This window comes from Chenopodium album, chromosome 10 (assembly GCF_948465745.1).
Source record: "Chenopodium album chromosome 10, dcCheAlbu1.1, whole genome shotgun sequence".
NCBI classification, from domain to species: domain Eukaryota; kingdom Viridiplantae; phylum Streptophyta; class Magnoliopsida; order Caryophyllales; family Amaranthaceae; genus Chenopodium; species Chenopodium album.
In genome coordinates, this window is record NC_137843.1 from 24,285,473 (window position 1) to 24,309,146 (window position 23,674).

General features: G+C 38.3%; 1 protein-coding gene, 1 long non-coding RNA gene and 1 other non-coding gene across 3 annotated transcripts; 2 read left to right on the plus strand and 1 right to left on the minus strand.

Moving 5' to 3' along the window:
- The first annotated feature begins 5,710 nt into the window (after positions 1–5,710).
- Positions 5,711–6,927, plus strand: LOC145563826 (uncharacterized). The gene is made up of 2 exons (XR_014094620.1): positions 5,711–6,140; positions 6,696–6,927. It is a non-coding gene; the product is annotated as an uncharacterized LOC145563826 (long non-coding RNA).
- A 1,996-nt stretch (positions 6,928–8,923) lies between these two features.
- On the minus strand, positions 8,924–10,347 carry LOC145565078 (uncharacterized). The gene is made up of 3 exons (XM_081625181.1): positions 10,173–10,347; positions 9,463–10,079; positions 8,924–9,334 (listed from the first exon to the last, which is right to left on the minus strand). Exons 1-3 carry the CDS (start codon positions 10,345–10,347, stop codon positions 8,924–8,926), a joined length of 1,203 nt encoding a protein of 400 aa, XP_081481307.1.
- Positions 10,348–11,004: 657 nt separating this feature from the next.
- On the plus strand, positions 11,005–11,111 carry LOC145565983 (small nucleolar RNA R71). Its single transcript, XR_014095331.1, has one exon. It is a non-coding gene; the product is annotated as a small nucleolar RNA R71 (small nucleolar RNA).
- Positions 11,112–23,674: the final 12,563 nt, after the last annotated feature.

Below are 23,674 nucleotides of genomic sequence, written 5' to 3' on the forward strand. Positions count from 1 at the left end.
GAGAACACAACATGAACCAAGGAATCATGAGAAAACACTCCCCCCCCAACCTATCATAAACATTGTCCCCAATGTTTAAGCAATATAAGTTCAAAAGGAAGGGAAGGAAGAAACTAACTAATTGGTTCGGGCCTCCTTAGGAGCTTGAGCCCCCGGGGTACCAATGCCGGTAGACATTGCGGAACTCACCCAATTCCGATCTTAAATCCTCAAAGCTTGTCCTCATATTGTTGTAGGAGGACCTCATGTCTTCGTTAGACTTTCTCATAGTCTCAAACTCGGTGGTCATGCAGTTGAAACCCGCATTCATGAGTTGGATTTGTTGCTCGAATGAAAGGTGTGGGTTGCCCTCACCCACACCTTGTCCTTGATACCTCTCTCGGTACCCTTGTTGGTGCTCATGTTGTTGTTGTTGCTGGAATTGTTGTTGTGGTTCTTGTTGTTGTTGTTGTTGTTGTGGTTGCTCTTGCTCTTCTTCCTCTTCACTAGGAAGCTAAGGGAGGTCCCTCTCAAAGACCTAGTTGCTCTTATCGTAAATGTATGTGGTCTCTAGGTCGGGAAAGAAGGCATAGGGTCGCCCACTCACATACCACAAGTAAGGATGTGCCCCTTCTGCGTCCACGACCCATCTCATTGTCCTCAATGATTGCATGTCAAGCTGTGTCGGCCCTAGACAAACCTCCTCATCTGCAAAATAAAGATTAAGCGAAGAAGCAATAATGGTGATCATGCCACCTATGGTGATGTTACCGGACCCCGAGGCAACATCCTCAAGGTGGTTAATTAGCCAAGACCCTACATCTAAGGCCGTGCTCCCCTCACTCAAGTGTCTAAGGAAGTAAAGCTCCCTTGTGGACACTACCCCTGAGTTATCACCCCTAGCAAACGTCGTGTTTGCTAAAGTCCGCTGAGAAAGCCTAAATCTGGGGTGGATAATGGTTGTGGCCTTATCTGACCTAGGGTTGTTCTAAAAAAGGCCCGTGATTTTTCTCCAAAATTCACCCGTATTATAATTACAGGGGTACCTATCCCTGGGTCCTATGGTCCCGGTCGTGGGCCACCCAAAGGCTTGGTTTACCTTCCTTATGGTCATGTTATAATGGGTATTCATGAGTTGGAAGGTAATGCAGCGGGGGGTTCTATTGTTGTCTCGAAGCACGTGGAGGGTAGAAAGGAACTCGAAGGTTAGTCTCCGTAGGGAATATTTCAAGCATTACCCCAAACTTGAACCATACTGTGATCATACACGTAAGCATGGTGACGTCCAAAGGGAAGGAAGCTAGAGCAAAAGAGTCGCCAACAAGTTTTAGGAACTTGTAAACTGTTACAGGGTGAAGGTTACACCCCTTAACGATCCATGAGATCGTCAACTCCAATAGGTCTGGAACCATGACTGGTGTTCGGGGATGAAGGTACAAAACCAACCTAAAAGAGATTGAACCTGCCCTAAATAGGCCTCTACTTTATTCTTCTCGTATTCATGTGCGCTTTCTGACTAACATGCAATCATTAAGTTAACCCTAAACCTGTTTATCTATGTTGGTTGAATTTAATGCACAAGCAAAACTATTATTGGTGATCACTTGAATTGTAATCATATTAGCCCTAAAAAAGATTATTAATTATCTTATTAAGCGTGATTACAAGTACAAATTCCCCTTAAACATACATAAAAGGTGAGATCAAGCAACAACAACAAATAATCAATATCAAGCAACATAATAACAGTCATCATAATCATAATCATAATAACAATCATAATTAAAATAATCATGTTAAAGCATAATATTATTAGCAAGATCCTAGGCATGATACTAACAAGATTAATAACAAACCCTAGCATGTCACTAACATTTGATATAAGAAAATTATTCATTACCCTAAACATGATACTAAGAATCAAAATAAAAATTTTAACATGATTTATATATCAAAATATCAATGAAACAATTAAAGTACTTACTTGGATGCCTCGTATCTCTTTCTAATAACAAAATACACACGTTAGTAACTTCAAGGAAAAGTAATAAAATCAAACAATCAAATTAAATAATGGAAATAGAGATTAGGGACCAAACCCTCAGAAATTATAACCTTTCACGTCTAGGGCAAAGGCAACTTCGAACTTGGCTAGGTGTGTCTAGTGCTAATGTATGAGGAATTGTGTTTGAGGAAAAGTTGGTTTAGAAAAAGAGAGAGAGAGTATCATGAAATTCTTAATGAGAGTTGGTAATTTTTTGATTCTAGATTGAAAACGGAGGTTTAAGGACCCTATTTATAACGAAAATCAGCCGGAATATGATAAAAAAGAATCAGAGTTCAAAAAGGAATAAAACACGACACTGTCGCCACACAAGCTCCTGTAGCCGCGCGACAGCCAGTGGTGCGGCGCTGCAGGCAGTTTTTCCACACGTTTTCATATTTTGATAAAATTAAGCGTACGAGGGGTAAAACTGTGATTTTATTTAAAACACTTCTTTTATTCTAAATAAAACTCATAAAACTCATTTATCAATGCTAATCACATTAGGATTCAAAAGAACCTTCTAGAAGATTCTTGAAGACTATAATCAATCCTAATTGCATTAGGAATCATAAATCATAATGGGCCCTCCTCTAGATCATTGGGCCGCATATAAAGGTCAAACCAGGCCCAGTTTAGTATTTTGGCCATAACTTCCTCATTATTCATCAGAATTGGGCTTATAATTGGAAAGCTCTTTTCGAGCCCAATCGAAAACTATACTATTATTGGACCCTTGCCATGGACCAAACTAAACTGAATTGGCTATTTTCATAAAACAGGTTTTCGAAAACAGAGAGAAAGAAGAGAAATAAAAACTAACCGCAGCACTAGACTTTCCACACTTTCACTTCATTCAATTATGATTTGACGTGAAAAGTATTCATCACCGGGTTTGGTTTTGGGGAGACATATTCGGGTGTCTACAATCTCTTATAGGTTGGGGCATGCAATCCTAACCAAGAAGCTAGGCCGGCACCCTCAAACAACATCCTCACATCGTCCCCTACCCCTAATTCATTGGCTACCTCATCATTGTAGAACTTAGTGGGCCTAATTCGCCTCCTACTATTTCTAAGGAAATTGTTCGAAAAGGTCGAGTTATTAAAGATTATTCCCATTGTGTCCACATGTGGTGGATCAAAGGGGGGAGGAGGCGATGGGTTGCGGTACCTAACATCGGTGTTTCTAGGTCGGTTTCTTCGAGACATGGTTGGTCTTTATGCAATGCAATCAAACAAACCAAGACAAGGAAATCACCACACAACCACACAAAGAGTACTAGGTCCACTAAGTCGACAAATCAAGGTTCACACAACATCAACAAGCACACACAAAGCAAGCCAAGCTCTAAGTCCACCACCTAAAACAAGGCAAGAAAATCACCAAGTAACAAAGGCTTTCTCACAATGCAATTCACAACAATTCAACATTAATTTTTTTATGCACTATTATCAAACAAACCAACACAACAATTCACTTAAACAAGCATGTTCTTCAATCACAAAAATCAACTCCTTAATTCCAAACTTACAAAATATCAATTCTCACAACTTTCACCAAACACCTTCAAATTCACAAATACTTGACTATTTTCAACAATCAATCATATACAACCAATTGAAACAAACTTTCCCAAGCAATTTCATACAAAATACTCAAGAACTTAAGTAAGAAAGTAGTGAAAGGAAGGAACGATTATACCGAACGTATCGTGGGTGTAAAAGCCACAAATGAACCTTTCTAACCTTCCTTGTGCTTGATTGAACTTACTCCAATTTTATTTAACCAATTGCTTTTATTTTTAACCCACAAGAAAACCCCCAATTTGATTTTTTTATGTTAGGGTTTGAGAAATTGGGTGATTTTTGGGTTTAAAGGTGGAAAAAGGAGTAGTAGTTTGTGAATTTGTTGAAAAGGAGTGAAGATTTTTGCAAAATTTGTTGAATTGAGTGAGAATTTGGGTGTTTGAGAAGATTTGAGTGAGAGTAAGAAGGAGGAAAGAGGAGTTTAAAGAGAGGAGTGAGAACCGTGGAGTGAGAAAGAGCGAATGTAAGATTATTTTTTTTAGGTTTTAAAACCGTGCAGCTGATTCGGGTTTTTAAGGCTGCACGGACGTGCTGAGCTTGGCACGGACCCGATAATGCACGATCTCTCCTTTTTTTTTGTTTGTTTGGAGAAATATTATAACAATAAGGCAAAATAATAATAATAAAATTATTATTATCACCATTATTATTATGATTATTATTATAGCTACTACATCACTTCCAAAGATATTTTTCTTACATCTCTTTTCATCAATACCTACAAAAGATATTAAGAGAAAAGTTAGTAATAATAAAAATGATGGAAAGGAAATAATAGTTTATGAGAGAGGGTGAGAAACTCGGGTTGCCTCCCGAAAGCGCTATTTTAACGTCACTAGCTTGACGACATTGCAGGATCAATGAGAGTAAGGGACATCAAACTCATCAAGGTGAACAACCTTGGCTTCTTCATACACAAAACCGTCAAAGTATGCCTTTAGCCTTTGGCCATTCTCTTTGAATGATGCACCATTTTCATTTAAGATTTCAATTGCACCATATGGAAATACCTTCTTAACTGTAAAAGTTCCACTCCATCTTGACTTAAGCTTACCCGGAAACAACTTCAACCCGGAATTGAATAGTATGACCTTGTCACCTTCTTTGAATTCCCTTTTGTTGATATGTTTGTCATGCCAAGCCTTGGTCTTCTCTTTGTAGATCCGTGCACTTTCATATGCATCCAATCTTAATTCTTCCAAGGCATGGAGGTCAAGCAACCACTTTTCACCGGCACTTTGAAGGTCAAAATTCAATGTTTTGATAGCCCAATGAGCATGATGCTCAAGTTCTACCGGCAAATGGCATGACTTTCCATAAACAAGCTTGTATGGTGTGGTGCCAATGAGAGTTTTGAATGCGGTGCGGTAGGCCCATAGAGCATGATCAAGCTTCGTAGACCGATCTTTTCTAGACCTATCCACCGTCTTCTCTAGGATCATTTTTACCTCCCAGTTTGAAATCTCAGCTTGACCACTTGTTTGTGGGTGGTAAGCCAATAACACCTTATGCCTCACACCATACTTCTCAAGGAGAGCTTGGAAGGACCGCTTTGCAAAGTGCGAACCTCCATCACTAATAATTGCACGTGGCACCCTGAACCTTGGGAAAATTACTCTTTTAAAAAGCTTGACCACCACCTTAACATCATTAGTAGGGGATGCAACCGCTTCTACCCACTTTGACACATAATCGACGGCCACAAGAATGAATTTATTCCCAAAAGAGGTCGGGAAAGGCCCCATAAAATCTATGCCCCATACACCGAAAATCTCCAACTCAAGAATGTTGTTCAAAGGCATTTCACTTCTTCTTGAAATATTGCCGGTTCTTTGTCACCGGTCACAAGCTTTCACTACACCCCACACATCTTTGAACATCACTACAACAAAATGTGGAATAAGCAACACATAATACACAACGGTCAAGTTACATAGGTGATCTCTAGAATTCTATAGAACACCTATGTAAGATGAGCGTTTTGTATGTGAAAATTATAGAACGCCTCCCTTAGTCAACCGTTCTATTTGATATATCTAAATTTTACACTATACAATATAGAACGCCCTTCTCCATTAACCGTTCTATATGTGTTTAACATAATTAAAAAAAAAAAAAAAAAAAAAGAAACAAAAACCTAACCTTAACTCTTTCCTCTCCAGCCGTCCCCTTCACTTTCCTCTCCTCTCATTTCTCTTCTCTCTCTTCATTCCCTTCTCTATGATAAACTCTTCACCTCACTCCCCTAACTACTCTTACTCCCTCAACCACCATCAAAATTAATCACCATCGTTGCATCCCACAACACCGGCCACCACATCATCGACTTCCCTTAGACCCTCACTCGCTGTTGCTGCACCTCATCTCCTAGAAAATTTAAGGTTAGGTTTTTGGAACTCCGACATCATCGGCGACTTTCAAGAAGATGTATGCAGATAAATTAGAGGGAAATTCCAAGGCGTCAATCACAGAAAGGCTTAATAGGTCGCCAGTAATTCCATTCGTCGGCGTACCGTCACCAGAAAAAGGTTGGTTTTTTGCTTTTTATGCGAGGTAATCTCTAATTAATTTGTAATAATCATGACTTTTTTGATTTGATTCCCTTGAAATTCGTTAGCATTAGCTTAGTTTAATTATTATTGAATTGGTGAATGTTGTAGTTTATGGCTTATAATTGTAAATAGGAAATTTGATTGATTTCGCGGTGATTAGTACGATTATTTTGGAATGCTTGAATTTGAGCGAGTGGTTTCACAGGTGAGTAGAAATTGTGGCTTTTGGTTTTGGCATTAAGTATGATTTGGTTTCATTTTTCAATTATACTAGATCTAATTTTTTTGATTTTTTTTAAAAAAAAATTCATCTAACTTTTTAAATTACTTTAGATCTGAATTTTCTATTAGTTTGTTTCAAAAAAAAAAAAACTATTAATATGATGATTTTTATCTCAAATTTCGATCCAAGTTTATTCATATTATTCTAATTTAGATTTCTGATTTTAATTTTGAAATTTGATTTCTCAATTATTATTTTAGATCTCAATTTGCTTGTCTTATCATTTATTGTTTTACATGTTTTTTCAGATATTAAAGTGGAAATTTGTTGGACATTTGCAAGCTGCATTGATTTTCTCCTTATATCCACAGTTGTTAGCACATTCATAATTGATTAGTTATATACTTGTACTCGTACTAGAGAACTTGTAATCATAATTACTTGTTGTACACTTGTATTTTCTCAATGAATTCAGTTACTTCATATTATTGTAATTGAAATACAAGTATTTTAATGTTATTGTTATGGTGTTTTTATTTATTTTGTATTAATTATTATTATTATTATTATTATTATTATTATTATCAATAAAATTATTTTATTGATATTAATAATAGTAATTTTTATTTTTAAAAAAAAAATAAGGAAAAGAGAGCCCCTATCTATGATAGGAGTTCTCTTTTTATATTGCTATATAAGATGACAGCTCTCTTTTTCTTGCTTTTTATTTACTTTATAAGGCACCCCCTCAGAAGAACGCCTCTAGGACGTTCTATATTGCTTGTTTTAGGCGTTCTATATTCCTATTTTTGTGGTAGTGATTGTAGGCCAATAAAAACCACATTGCAAGATTTTCGCCAAAGTTTTGTTAGCACTCATATGCCCTCCACAACGTGAGGAGTGGCACATTGTGATAACATCTTCAATTTCATCATCCGGGACACACCTTTTAAAAAGGCCATCAACACCTTGTTTGAAGAACAAGGGGTCATCCTAAAAGTATTGGCGAACATCATGTAGAAACTTCTTTTTTTGTTGATAGAAGAGGTCGGGAAGAAGAATATAGCAAGACAAATAGTTTGCAATGTCCGCAAACCATGGTGCCGGTGCTTAAAGAATAGCAAATATTTGATCATCCGGATATGAATCATCGATTGGCAAGTTATCAAGATCACCTACAAAGATAGGCAACCGTGAAAGATGATCGGCCACAACATTTTCGGCACCCTTCTTGTCTCTAATCTCAATGTCATAGTTTTGTAAGAGCATGACCCATCGTATTAATCTTGGCTTTGGTTCCTTCTTGGACAAGAGATACTTCAAGGCCGAATGGTCGATGAAGACTATGAATTTAGATCCCAACAAGTAGGACCTAAACTTCTCAATTGTATGAACAATGGCTAGGAACTCATTTTCCGTGGTTGTGTAATTTCTTTGTGCCTCATCCAATGTTTTAGTTTAGTAGATAGCATGGAGCTTCTTGTCCTTCGTTTGTCCAAGAACGGAACCAGTGGCAAAATCCGAAGCATCACACATGAGCTCGAAAGGAAGCTCCCACTTAGGGGGTTGAATGATAGGAGCCGAAATCAATGCCTCCTTCAACTTATCAAATGCTAGCAAACAATCATTATTAAACACAAAAGGGGCATCCATTACCAACAACTAAGTGAGTGACTTTGCGATTATTGAAAAATCGTTTATGAACCTGCGATAAAAACCCGCATGTCCAAGAAAGCTCCTATCCCCTTCACATTTGTAGGGGGTGGAAGGCGCTCAATTACTTCAATTTTGGCACGATCTACTTCAATGCCCTTACTAAAAATCACATGACCAAGAACAATGCCCTCCTCTACCATGAAATGACATTTTTCCCAATTCAAAACTAAGTTCACCTCTTGACATCTTTTTAACACTTTAATCAAATTCGAAAGACAAATGTTAAAAGATGAACCAAAAACAGAAAAGTCATCCATGAATAATTCAATTGATGATTCAAGCATGTCGAAAAAGATATACATCATACACCTTTGAAATGTAGAAGGTGCATTATAAAGTCCAAAAGGCATCCTTCGATAAGCAAAGGTGCCAAAAGGGCATGTGAATGTAGTCTTTTCTTAGTCCTCGGGTTGGATTGAGATTTGGAAGAATCCCGAGTATCCATCCAAGAAGCAATAATGATTATGTGATGCTAGTCTTTCCAATATTTGATCAATGAAAGGGAGTAAGAAGTGGTCTTTCCAGGTGGATTTATTCAATTGTCGATAATCAATGCACATCCTCCACCCGGTGACCGAACTTGTAGAAATGGCCTCACCCTTATCATTTTTGATGATGGTCATGCCTCCCTTTTTAAGCACAACTTGAACCGGGCTAACCCACTTACTATCGGAGATAGGGTAGATTATGCCCGCTTCAAGAAGTTTTAAAACTTCTTTTTTCACTACTTCCTTCATGTTTGGATTGAGCCTTCTTTGGTGTTCAATCGAGGAAGCATGATCATCATCAAGTAAAATCTTATGCATGCAAATGGTGGCACTTATCCCCTTAAGTCATCAATTTTGTACCCAATGACATCTTTATACTCCCTTAAAACAAATAGGAGTTTTTCAAGTGAGATATCATCGAGCTTAGCATTGACAATAATAGGATAACTCTCACTATTATCAAGAAAAGCATATTTAAGTAGAGGGGGAAGGGTTTTAAGTTCAACCTTATGAAGAGGCGTAGTCCTCTCCTCTTTTACTTCCACATTAAGCACTTCAAATTTTATTTCATTGTGGACTAAAGATTGGTTGAGCAAAAGATCATACCCCCTTGCTTCTTCACCCTCCTCAACTAAGCCTCCCGTTATTATAGCTTGTAAAGGACCTACTTCAAACAATCTTTCTTGGAACTCTTCTAAGTCCCTTTCTAATGTGTCGATTCTATGAACTTCATCAAACAATGGCTTTTCAAGGTTTGTGAGAATGAAAATGAAATTTTCTCATCTCCCACATTCAAAGTCAATCTTCCTTCTTTCATATCAATCACTACACCCGCGGTGTTCAAAAATGGTCTCCCCAAAATGAGGGGTACCCTCGTATCTTCTTCCATATCCATTACCACAAAATCACATGGCACAAATACTTTTCTAACTTGAACCGGTATATCTTCAAGAATTCCCAAAGGTAGTCTTACCGTGTAGTCGGCCAATTGTAAGGACATTCTTGTTGGCTTCAAGTTTCCAACATTCAAACTCTTCGCAATAGAATAGGGCATAAAGCTCACAATTGCCCCAAGATCACACAAAGCATCCATACCTTCCAAATCTCCAATCTTCTCTGGTATTGCATAGCTACCGGGGTCACCAAGCTTTTGAGGAAGCTTGTTTTGAATGATTGCGCTCACCTCCTTAGGAAGGGAGATGGTTGCACTCTCCTCAAGCCAACTCTTGTTGGATAGAAGATCCTTCAAAAATTTTGCATAGGTAGGCATTTGTGACATAGCATGAAGAGAGGGGATATTCACTTGAAGTCCTCTCATGACTTCAAGAAATTTTGAAAACTTCTCATTCAACTTTTTCTCTACAATTCTATGAGGAAATGGAATGGGGGGCTTGTATACTCTCATTGGGGGCTTATCTATTCTTTCCTCATCTCCCTCATTTTTCTTTGTGGTTCCCTCATCACTCTTTTGTTTCTCTTTTTCCTCCACTATTTTATTCTCAAAATCATCCTCACCTCTCACCACAACTTCCTCATCTCTCTTTTATGTCTCCTCTTCACACATAACCGGTCCCTCATAACCTCTTCCCGATCTCAAAGTAATGGCCTTAGCTTGCTCCCTTGGGTTCACAACCGTTGAGCTTGGGAAGTGACCACTAGGATTGGAGGATGAACTTCCATCTTGTTGCGTAATTTGAGCCAATTGATTCTCAATTATCTTGTTGTGCGCTTGAAGTTGTTGGATGTTTGCCGTCATATCCGCATTGCTTCTTACTTGTGGTGTCATAAAAGTTTCAAGCAGGGATTTAAGGCTAGTCTTTTGAGGAGGTGGAGGAGGAGGAGTGGGTTGGTTATATTGTTGTCTTTGTTGGTTTGATCCCTTTGGTTAGGGTGACGGTATGGAGCTTGTTGGTTTTGAGGATAGGGTTGGTTGTATTGGTTTTGAGTGGGGCCTTAGTTTTGTTACTTCCATCCCGTGTTTTGTTGGGGTTTCCAACTTTAATTGTAGGGTTGGGAGTATTTCTCATTTCTTTGCCCAATGGTCGCCGCTTGTTCTTGGTTCGTTGGATTGCAATAGGAGGACAAGTGATCATTTCCTCCACAAGTCTCACAAGACATGACTTGTGAAGAAGAGCTTGGAGGTGTAAGGGTGGCTTGATCTAGCTTGTGAGCTAGCATATCAAACTTTGATGCAATAAGGTATATTTCACTAAGATCGTGGATTCAGCCCTTCTTTGCTTGAGGTTGCCTTCGATCACCTTCATATGCATAATGCTTTGCCACTTCTTCAATCATTTTGTATGCATCATCCACCGTTAGCTTTTTAAGGCTACCACCGGCCCGGGAATCAAGGTTGGCCCTTGAAATAGGAGTAAAACCGTCATAAAAGCTTTGAACAATGATCCATGATGTGAAACTGTGGTGTGGGCATTTCCTTGTGTAATCCTTGAAACGCTCCCAAGCTTCAATCAACGTTTTATTAATATCTTGGTTGAAATTGGTGATCTTTCTTCTTAGTTCGGCGGTCTTTTCTGGGGGAAACTACTTTCCAAGGAAAGCTCTAGTGACTTCATCCCAAGTGCTCAATGATCCCTCTTCAACCGTTTTCAACCAATGTTTTGCTTTGTCACGGAGGGAGAATTAAAACATGTGCATACGGATGAACTCTTCCGTAATGTTGTTTTGCTTGATGGTTGTGCACAACTCGAGAAAGTTGTCCAAATGAGAAAAAGGACACTCATGGGAACTACCTCCGAATTGATCACTTTGAATCATATGGATGAGTTGAGGTGAAAGCTCGAAATTATTTGCATTCGTGGTGAGGAGACGTATGCCACTCCGTAGTTATAATGCATTGTGGTGGTCATAGTCTCGAAGCAAAGGTTGAGGAGGGGGAGGTTCGTTATCTCCCATGTTATCTTCTTCGCTGATCCCAAGAACCTCTTCCGAGTCGGAATCCGAATAGACAATGGAGAATTCGGGAGTGCCTTGTAAGAGTCTCCTTACGTTCCTCAAGGTCTTGTTCAACTCTAAATCAAGGGGAATAAGCGGTCATTGCTTACTTTTCCGTGGCATGCAAAGTAAAAAAAAAGCTAAGAAAAAGTTAGCAATGACTATCATAAGTTAAAAACACAAGTAAGAAAAAATAAATAAGAAAAACTATGATACAAATACACACACTTAGTCTTATTCAATAATAATACATTCAATGTGACCTTGCCAGCCCGGCAACGGCGCCAAAATTTGATAGGCCGTCGTCGATCCTACAAAAGATAAAGTCATATCTTGGTCTCACTATCTAATAGCAAGGGTAAGAAAGGGTCGAACTCAAGAGAGGCGTTGAATCAACCACCGAGATATTATCGTTTAAATAAGCCAAATGAAGTTGAAATTTGGTTGGTTTAAGTAACTTCTACTAGATCAATCAACTAACACTAAGAGGGTACTAACAATAATTAGGGAAATCTAGGGCTCGGGTTATACCACTCAACTTCATCATAAATCACGATTAGCATATAACAATCAAGGTAAAATAAGGGGATAGTATAAGGGAAGTCATCTAAAGCACCCAACTACTCTCTCAAGATAGAGGAACTACTTGAATCATGAAAACAACCTACTGTCGTGGTCACAAAGCATAAAATAAGTGTTAAAGAATAATCACGATGACAAAACATTCCCTTGACTGGAAATTCCTATTCTCATGGCATTTCAAGTCAATTAAGCATAAGGGAGCTAACTCAAGTTCATCTCTCGATCCTTTGTTGAGAAAGTTTGGATAATAGTTCTAGCAATGGCCATATACAAGAAATAAGCAATTAAACCACTTAAGCTCAACTAATTAACACCCAACAATTACCAAATTAACGCATGCAACAAGTAATTAGTGACTACATTGAGGGTTTTACCCAAACCCTAGAAAATTAGACTACTCACAATCCATAGAGATTAAGGCAATTAAGAATTTCAAGCTACTCATGAACAAGATTTAAACTAAAGATTAAGGTAATTAACAATCTAAGCATACGAGAATTAAGCAAATAATTAACAATTAAAGCAATTAAAATGGAAGAGAAGAGTAAGAAATGTTACTAGAAGCTTCAACTTTGAATAACAATGGTGGAACTTTGTCTTCTATAATGATTAAGATTAAAATTTCTAACCTAATAATTAAGATCTAACTAATGATTTTAGAGTTTTTGTGTTTCTAAGATTACAAACTAAGAGAAAAGCTCTAAAAACTTGGATGCCCGTACAAAATAGCTAAGGGGAGTGTTTATATGACCCCCAAATAAAAAGGATGGAGAAAATAAGAGTCGGGCTCGTCTGCAGGTCTACACGGACGTGCCAGGCTTGGCATGGACGTGCAGCCTAAGCAGCACCGATGTGCCACCGAATGCACGGCCGTGCAGAGCAAGACATAAAGTTACAACAGCTTCTATTTTTGCCTGTGAAAATTGCACAGACATGCAGGCTTCTGCACGGCCTTACTTGGGGTCTTGCACGGAAGTGCTGAACTCTTGCACGACCATGCATGCTCTGGCAGAAAGATTTTGACCATGCATGCTCTGGACGTGCAGGATGTGGCATGGCCGTGCAGGGTCTCTTAGACCCTTTTCTTCACCTTTTCTCCGGTGTTGCTCCTTTGTCTTGGCTTCTAGCCTCGGTTTATCATCCATATGCTTCAAATTGTCGTCTTTGGACCTAAAAACTCTATAAAAACACTAACAACCCGTGAACCAAAAGATACACGAAAATTGCATGATATTAGAGTAAAAGTGAACCAAAGCACCAATTTATCAAGTAAACAAGGATCAAAATCACCCTAAAATCATATTGAATAACAAGTTAACAAAGATCTTATGCGAGCCCGAGAAAGGTTCAACGCACGGAGAAATGCTCGTACCTAGAAAGGGCAATCCCAGTGGATCACTACCCCCTCACTCTAAATGGACAATTCATAAAAGAGGGTGAATATTATCCATGCAATGAATTACCTAAACCTTTTGTCAAAGATGGGATAAGACAACCAGGGTTCGAAATATTCTTGGGTTGTAACTTCTTAGATGAGATCCCAACTCTTGTCCACATGGAGCAAGCCCCTCCTTGCTTCGACTTCAATGTTATGGATCTGCTCTTTGGATACGAGAAAAAACGAGCCTAAGCGTGTCGACGACAACTCCTTGCTTATCCAAACGGTGTTGCAAAGTGAAAACTTTGACCCCTCAAAGCTCATTACTCCGGCAGAACGACTAGTTCAAGGATGGCGAAAGACTATGAAGGTGACTACACCAGGTGGAAGAAGAATCTCCATCACCGTAGGACAAGGACCAATGTTTGATGAGTCTGGATCGTCTGAGTCTAAGTCTAAGTCTGAGTCTGAATTCGAGTCCTCTGTTATCGAGTCTTCTAAGTCTCCTGTAGTTGCACCTCCTTCCATTCCTCTTATTTTAAAACTTACTCCTAGGGTAGTTAGTAGTCAAGTCCCAAAAGACGTGTCTTTTTTTGATGTAATGGTTTTTGAATTCAATAATATGTCTTCTTTTCGCTTACTCATCGTGTCATTCTCTTACCCAAGATGACGAGCATTGCTTTGCTAATCACGAAAATGACAAAGAAATAATTAAAGTAGTGGAAACACTTGAAAATAAAACACCGATAATTGAGGATACCGAAACGGTTAATATCTCAAAAGATCCAACCATTAAAAGAGAAGTTAAAATTGATTTAACTCTTAATAAAGAAGAAAGAACCGATTTAATTGATCTATTAAAAGAATATATCGATGTTTTTGCTTGGTCATATGAAGATATGCTAGGAATAAATAGAGAAATTGCTCAACACACTATACCACTAATTCCCAAACCTGTAAAACCAAAGTTACGTCGAATGAAACCCGACGTAGGTCTTAAAATAAAAGAAGAAGTTTAAAAACAAATAACTGCAGGTTTTATCAGGGTATCCAAATACCCTGAATGGGTCGCAAATGTGGTGCCAGTTCCAAAGAAAGATGGAACGGTAAGAATGTGTGTCAACTATAGAGATCTAAATAAGGCAAGTCCAAAGGACGACTTCCCTTTACCACACATCGACAATCTGGTAGACAACACAACTAATCACGCGCTTCTCTGATTTATGGATGGATACACAGGTTATAACCAGATCCTTATAGCCGAAGAAGATATAGAAAAACCACCTTTATAACTTTTTGGGGCACTTAATGTTACACGGTGATGCCATTCGGGTTGAAAAACGCGGGTGCCACTTACCAAAGAGCAGCAACTGTCTTACTATATGACATGATGATGCATAACAAGGTTGAATTATATGTGGACGATTTGATTGCAAATCAAAAGACTGTCCAAGACATCAAGTAGTCTTCAGAGAATTCTTCGAAAGATTAAGGAAATACAACATGAGGCTAAACCCAGCCAAGTGTACTTCCAAAATCACCTCAGTAAAACTCTTAGGCTATGTCATTATCTCTAGAGGAATAGAGGTAGATCCAACCAAGATCAAACCAATCATGTCAATGCCACCGCCAAAAATCGAGAAACAGATTCGAGGATTCATTGGCCGGTTGCAATACATAAGTAGGTTCATATCCAAACTCACCACGATATGTGAACTAATACTCAAGAAGCTCAAAAAGAACGTGCCGGTAATATGGGATAAAGAATGTCAAAAAGCCTTTAACAAGATCAAAGCCTATCTCGCCAATCCTCCTTTATTAGCACCTGCATTCTTAGGAATCCCTCTTCGTCTATACTTAACAATCACCAAAGAAACAATGGGAGCTATGCTCACACAAGAAGTAGAAGGCAAGGAAAACGCCATCTACTACCTAGGTAAGAAGATGCTCTAATATGAAGTACGCTATGCTACACACCTCTCGAAAAGTTGTGCCACGTACTCGGGTGGGCCACAACTAAGCTAAGACACTACATGCTTGTCCATACAGTATATGTATTATCCGGAATCGATCCTCTTAAGTACCTTTTTGAGATATCCACAGTCAACGGGCGAATATCTAGATGGATAGTTAACCTAGCCCAATTTTATGTAAGGTTTATGCCTCAAAAAGCCATTAAAGGATCGGTGGTTTCAGATTTCTTAGAAGACTTCCCAATCGAAAACTCAATGCCAATGTATGAAAATGACTTCCTCGATGAAGACTTAATGCTCACAAAAGATGATACTTGGAAATTATACTTCGATGGAACATCAAACTAGAAAGGATGTGGTGTAGGAGTCTTATTGGTATCACCTAAAGAAAAGCATGTCCCAATCTCAATCAAGTTAGATTTTGACGTTACAAATAATGCCGCGGAATATGAAGCATGTGTGGTAGGCTTCGAAATTGCTTTGCCATTGGGAGTAAAGAAACTTCAAATATTTGGAGATTCTTCCCTTATTATTAACTAAATCTCCAAAATATGGAAAGTAAGAAGTGAAAGTTTGGCTCCTTACCAAACATATCTAGAAACTTTTACTAATCAACTCGAGAAAGTAGAGTACACCTACTTATCAAGAGAAGAGAATCAGTTCTCTGATGCCTTGGAAAGACTAGCCTCAATGGTTAAAATTACTAAGGAAATTGAGCAAATGCCTTTGACAATAGAAAAAAGGCATAAACCAGCTTATATTTAAGCTATTGAAGATGAGGAAGTAGTCCAAGAAGAGGAAGAGGAAGAACCTTGGTATACCGACATCCTCAATTATGTCACAAAAGGAGAATACCCACCTTATGCTGACAAAAGAGCTAAACGCGCTCTAAGCCTTTTGGCTTCCCAATTCGTGCTTATAAATGACGAGATGCACAAAAGGGTACCTAAAGGTAGAGCTCTCCTATGCGTACGCAAGAAAGAAGCCCAAATGGCAATGAGGATAATCCACGAAGAAGCATGTGGAACTCATATGAATGGCAGAATGTTAATCCAAAAGATAATGCGACAAGGATATTATTGGACTACCATGAATAAGGACTGTCATCAATATGTGAAAAGGTGTCCCAAATGCGAAATATACACTAACTTACAACATGTTCCACCGTCCCTCCTTTACACCTATACATCTCCAAGGCAATTCTCAACATGGGGAATAGATATCATCAGAAAAATAACCCCTCATGGGACAGAAGGCCATGAATATATCCTTATTGCAATAGACTACTTTACAAAATGGGTTGATGCAGCCTCATACGCGAAACTCACTACAAAACACGTAGCGCTCTTGATCGAAAGAAACATTATATATCGATATGGAGTCCCACATGAGATGATAAGTGACAATGGAACTCATTTTCAAGCAAAATGCGAGGAATTGTTCAAAAGTATGGCATTCAACACCATCACTCTTCCCCATATAGACCTCAAGCAAATGGTGTAGTAGAAGCAGCCAATAAGAACTTAAAAGTTATCATTGAAAAGATGATTGAAAACTACAAGGATTGGCCTGACAAACTCCACTTTGCTCTCTAGGTTTATCGCACGTCAATCCGTTCATCCACAAGAAATACGCCATTTTCCTTGGTTTATGGAATGGATGTCGTACAACCTGTAGAATTGGAAATACCTTCCTTACGCATCGCATTGGAAAGTAAACTTGATAAGGTTGAATGGACAACGGCATGGTATGAAGATCTTATTCTACTCGATGAAAAACGACTAGAAGACCTACACCATACTCAATGCTATCAAACTCGCATGGCTAGACACTTCAATAAGAAGGTCAAGATGAGAAACATCAATGTAGGAGACTTGGTGTTAAAAGCGTTAAGGAAAAATGTTCTAGACCCAAGAGGAAAATTTAGACTTAATTGGTTTGGACTATACATTGTCAAAACTATCCTATCAGCAGGTGCCGCAAAACTAACTGACATGGATGGTAATGAATTCTCAAACATGACAAATCTTGACCAACTTAAGAAATTTTACCCTTGATTACTTGAGTTCTATACTCAAAAGAGCTACATTTATCCTGATTCCTTAACAAGAATACGTAGGCAACCCTTTACGGGGCGCGGCCACTTTGAATTTTGTAAATATCGCACTCCCGCATCAACACGCTGAGTTAGCATCAACATCGCGTCAAAAACGAGACCAACGCGCCGCGACAAGATCAACGCGCCGTTATAGGATCATTACACCGCGTTGTGTTTGGATTTTCAGCGTCGAGTAATTGCTATTAATCCGGGCAAATTTCGGTCAATTTTGAGATATTTCGACTTCCGTACTCGAATCGTTTTTCGAAATTGTTCAAGTTGTTTTCATTGATTTAATAAAAAAGTAAAGTTGATTTAATTAAAAAGCTAAAAAATTACATTAATAAATAAATAAATAATTACATTATTGATGGAATTAAATAAAGCTTAAAAATTAATTTGACATAAAATTAAAAACTTGTCTAATAAGTTGAAAGCAATGCAATGCTCTAATCTGCCTTCTCTTTTCTAGCCCTTTTCTAATTCTTCTCTGCTTCTTCCTCATCATCTAAATCTTTCACCAATAGGGACCCTTTAGAGGATCTAACTGCTACCTTTGTAGAAATAGTTTTCCCTGGCACAAACACCCTAACTTTCTTTTCAACCCACACTTTCTTGTCTGTAGAGTTAGTCTTTCTTTTATCCTTGCCCTTAGTAACACTCTTTTACTTAGGCATAACAGGAGTCTTGAATTCAACTTTTGAACCCAGACGGTCTTTGGCAGGGATTATCTTGTCACCCAAACGATCTCTTTAATATGTGTCTTCTCTACACTCACACTCTGAGCTTTACCTTCGTCCTTTTGGGACGTGCTAAGCAACCATTACTTCAGTTCTCTAGATAAAGGAGGGATCACTCGATTGGAGACAACTTCCCATAAGGGACGAGCATACCAATAATCATCAAAACTCTCAATGTCATGTGAAACAGGATGCTCATAGGGGCTATAAAGATCCCCAGAAGAGATAGTTTGCGCAAGGCCATATTGTCTTTTTACCCTGCAAGGGAAATAAAAGGTCATCTTTGACAAACTTGGAATACGGCAGGTAGGTTGGGCATTGGTCCCAACCATCTTATCAATTTTCCACCAAGGGATGACCCACTTGATAAAGAAGTCGCGAGCTTCAAAGATTTTACTCCACTTCTGGCAACCTATCTTCAAAGAGAAACACTTCTTTCTTCTTACAAGGCAATTAGGAGTGTATTTTTCAATATTGTCAGGAGGACTTATTAATCCAAGTCTCTTCATTAGTCAAACCTTCATAAATGAAATAGAATTATTGCTACAAAATCGTATTTGTAAATTTCTGTGATTAAAAGTATTAATTTTCTACCTGTAATAAAATTAGAGATCCTCGAACCGGAGCTTTGGGGTCTTTTTTAAATTCATCTAAGCTAAGCATTGTTTCACCAACAATTAATGGCATGAGATTCCTCCCGGCATCTATTTTCTCCATGACACGTGCTAAAATAACTTTACTCATATGCGTGCTATCATTGGTAAGTAAATATTGGCTAACCATTTAAAAAAGGAAGGCTCTTCTCTTATAAACATGGAAAGACTTCGACATTGGTCTATTAAAAAAAAAAAGATGCAAACTTTTTAATATCAATCTCGGTGCCATCAACTATGACTTTTAAATCATTTCCTTTAAGGTTGAAAAATCGTTCAAAATCCTTATAGTAGTACTCACATATTGTGGGAATCACTGCTAGATCTAAGGAAGGGAAACCAAGAATCGCACCAAATTCCTCCGGCAAAGGACTAATCTCATCATCAACAAATCTAAAGGAATGGGTATTGAAATCCCAATGTTATACGGCAGCATTAATAAAGTCGATATCAAGACCTACCCCATTTACGCCAAATAAACCCCCCATGTGAAAAAAGTCAAGCTCTTTTTTCTCTTTAGCTGTCAAGGACCGGCACGATTCACGGGTTGTTTCACAAAAATTCCTAGCCATTACTACTTAATTGGGGATTCAGAAATATAAATTGCTATTTGTTCGAAATAATGCCGGAACCGGCGTATTTGGGGGCTTTTTATAAACACATTTATGATTTGGAAAAAATTATTTTATGTTTAGATCATTTTAAGCTTATTTTAGTTAACTCAGTTTTACTTTTTCACTTTTTCTTTGGGGGGGAGAAAGTTGGATATCCTCCAATGATAATAAAAATGACGGAAATTTTTGCGCAAATCAATCACAAATTTCACACACTAACATGCACAAAATAAAATGTACAAATAAAATGCAAAAAATCAAACGTACATAGTAAGTTTAGTGTATATACACATCACGCCTAACTGAGTCATAAATCCATAATGAGAAAAGTCCTACATAGTCAAATATACACAAATAAATGAATCTACACAGGTATAAAAGCTATGGCGCCGGAGGACGAATACCCAGAGCATCATAAAACTGCAAGGTCCGTGGGGTCACTCCCTAGCCATCATCAACGCCCCCGGGCGTCGGAATCAAGAGTGTGGGGCCAGCCCATCCCGTCTAACCCTGCTGTGAATCCTCTAGCTGTAGCTGCCGCGACGACGAGCCTACCTCGTACGTCCCATCAACTCTAAAAGGGACCCACGTCGGACTACCCCAACAAGGAGGCCTTACCGCCACTCCCTCAGAAGAAAAGTCGGAATCATCCAGTACCACGGTATGATCCGACCCTTCTCTTCCATCCTAAGTCTCGACCGAGGTACGATGACCCCTCGATCCAGTTCTCTCCCTCGAGCCCTCTAGCCTTGAGCGAGTACATGACGGAGGGGTTGTAGGAGTTTATAGGTAGTATAATGCGGAAAAACATGAATCATATTCATAAACCACCTAATCCCATGATCGCATGTATAACACACAAGACACATAATCGTACCTTTGAAGCGTGAATTCCACGTAGCTATTCGACAGGCAAATTAGGGAGAGAATGGAGCCCCAAGCGTTGCTCCTCTACTTAGTCCACGGGATTCGAATGAGCCGTCCGCCAATACTAGATTGGTCGAGTGAAAGAGGGGAACCACGATCACCACCTTTAATAGACTAACCAACCACCACGAACCACCACCACCACGAACCACCACACTGGCGCCGAGGGAAGAGGAGAGAGCCATGAGAGAGAGAGGAGTTTGAGAGGGGTTGGGCTTGTGTTTTCTAATTAGGGTTTGATCAAACTGATCACTAAATTGCAATACTGAAAAACCCTAGGCACTTAGTCTATTTATAATCCTTATTATAATTAGACCAAGTCACGAAGCCCAAAACCCTCCTTATTCCTCCATATGGTCGGCCATACTAGGGGATGAGGCCCATCATGGGCCTCGTCCTCTCGTGCTCGATCTAGGCCCTTTGTGTGATCTTATAGGATCCGTCCAAGTGGGCTTTGGCCTATTTTACTAACCTAAAGATCGTTAGTACCTCTAGCTATGATATAACGACGACCAAAATGTACGAACTTAATTATCTCTATAATTTGATGCATTTATATGTCTAGTAATTGCACATGACGAAAACATAAATCCTTCAATCTCCCACTTGTCTGAGACAAGTGTGCAATATTCAAATTCCTTAAGTCAATGTGTGTCGATTTGATAATATGATTGCATCACATGTCGAGATCATATTAATCTACAAATCGTTTCTTGAAATCTGAGATCGAATTACAAATCCAAATGATTACAGAGTAATGCATTTGAACGCGGCCATGTGTTTTCTGAATTCTCCCTCTTCAAGCAGCCATGACACATTCCCCAATTAAATAGGAAGACTCAATTCAATCTTGCAGCAACAAAGCTCCCACTCAACTTTTGAAGTAACCAGGAAACATCCTTAATAATCTCCATTTATGGGTAGACGTTTGAATGTACAGCAGTTAAATCAATCATTAAATAGAATCAGTGTTCCACTCGTGTCAAAGGAATCCACTAATATATCCGGGAGCTCAATACTTGAACTTCAAAGTAGGTCAATAGTTCGATGATGCATCATTCATGCATATCCAAGTGATTGACCAAGCATCACTATGCCCCTATATCCCATAAAACTGCGCTATCCAATATAATCAATCTTACATGCTAGTCCATTTATTGAAATCATTTATGTCCACTTTAATGATTTCAAACTAGGAACTTAATTTTGTTCACATGTGGGGTTTCATTTACCAGGTAATCAACCTGATGAGCCCATCAATTCATAATTATTTTGGACATTTTATTTAATTTCCAAAACCATAATTAAATAAGAGAAATAATAATTTCTGTTTAAACATAATTCTGCAGATATATGCATTCCTTATGTAATATGTTTTCTCAAAACATACACAACTTGAATTACATAACTTGCTACAATCCAAGACTTTGATATGACTCTCATACTTTAATCTGTGGAAGGGGTTTAATAAATGATATTCTCATTCATAATAAAACTCTGCAGATCACGAAATCCTGCTTGTCATTGATCTCATAAACGAGGAGATATCTCATTCTATTTATTTGGATTTGTGAAGTGACCCCGGTTCCTTTTTTTTTGGCAAAGGTATCCTTTTAGTCACAAGACAATTTGATCCAAACTTCCTCCTTAACTACTCTTACTGTAGCTAAATACACATATTCTGACATTAAGTATGCAACAGTGTTGTGCTTTGAACTCTTCAAGCTCACTGTCCTTAACCATTCAGACACAAAATGTGTCTAGATCAATATCTAAAGTCATCTTTCCTGTTTTGAAAACTTGCATCCGTATAACTTTTTGACAACTTGTTCTCTTTTACCATCATAAACCAGAAACATTCCTTTAGTGCTTCTCAAGTACTCAAGGATTTGCTCTTAGTAACTTTCAGTATGCTTATTCTGAATTTGTTTGAATCCTGCTACACTTGCACAAGTCATATGTAACATCCTGCTTTGTACATTTCATGGCACATATAATGGACCTTTTGCAGAAGCATAAGGTACACTATCCATATAACTCAACTCTGCTAGCTTTTGAAGGCACTGGGTTTTCTGAGCGTAATACCATGAAACATGGGAAGACATCCTCTTTTAGAGTCTTTCTTCATGAACTTGTCAAGAACCTTATCAACATAAGTCTCTCGATGTTGTCCAATCATTCATCAAGATTCATTTCGTGGATCTTGATTCCCAATATATACTCAACAGCTCCTAAGTCTTTCATATAAAAACAACTCCTTAACCATTGCTTGACTTATTCAAGCATTGATATGTCATTTTATATGAACTGTATGTCATCTACATATAAGACTAAGAAGACCAATTGCTCCCACTAAACTTCTGTCTCTACAAGATTCCTTTTCGTTCTTTTAAGGAAATTAACCTGTTTGATTGCCTAATCGAAACGATTATTCCAACTCCCTGATGCTTACTTCAATCCATAAAATGAATTTCTGTAGTTTGCAAAACTTTCATGATTTCTGGATTTCAAAACCCTTAGGTTGTATCATATACAAATCCTCCATCAAGAACATTTCAAGAATGTGATTTTGATATCCAATACTAAACTTCGTAATCGAAAATTTCAGCAATCACTAGAAGAATCCGAATAGGCTTATGTATCTAATAGATTTGACCCCACTTGTAAGACTGTCATGGACTAACACATCTTTACAGACATGGAGTCCATTCTGGATTTGATGGCCTTAAGCCACTTCCTGAATTGGCACTTACCGAAAGCTTGCTTGTAGGTTATGAGTTCTAACCATTCCAATAGGAAAATTTTAGAATCCACCTTTTCTCATAATTTCAACAAACTATTTGTTTTGATCCTAAGTAACCAATGATAGGTATAAGCAATAATAGAATTATTCTCTTCAACTCTTTGAAGCCTTTCATTCAAATGGGATGATAGAAGTCTCGCTAGTTGAATTAACTTTCTTCGACATATGATTTATCAAATTAGTTGTTTCCATACGCCCTCGTCTCTTATGTAGTGTTATCCACATCCATTTGTTGCTCATCTCGAATTTCATCGAGATCTAACTTTACTCCCACTTGGCGTTGTAGGAAGAGATTTCTTTCTATAAAGATACTATCATGAGCAACAAACAATTTGCTATCTACGCGATTGTAGGAATAATACC

Excerpts from the sequence above, each read along its gene's own strand:
- LOC145565078 (XM_081625181.1), bottom strand. The coding sequence starts at position 10,347 with ATGACGGCAAACATCCAACAACTTCAAGCGCACAACAAGATAATTGAG. Across the intron at positions 10,080-10,172 it reads TACTTTGAGATCGGGAAGAG|TGGAGGAAAAAGAGAAACAA; the intron begins GTTATGAGGGAC and ends AGAATAAAATAG. Across the intron at positions 9,335-9,462 it reads ATATGGAAGAAGATACGAGG|CCATTGTTTGATGAAGTTCA; the intron begins GTACCCCTCATT and ends AACCTTGAAAAG.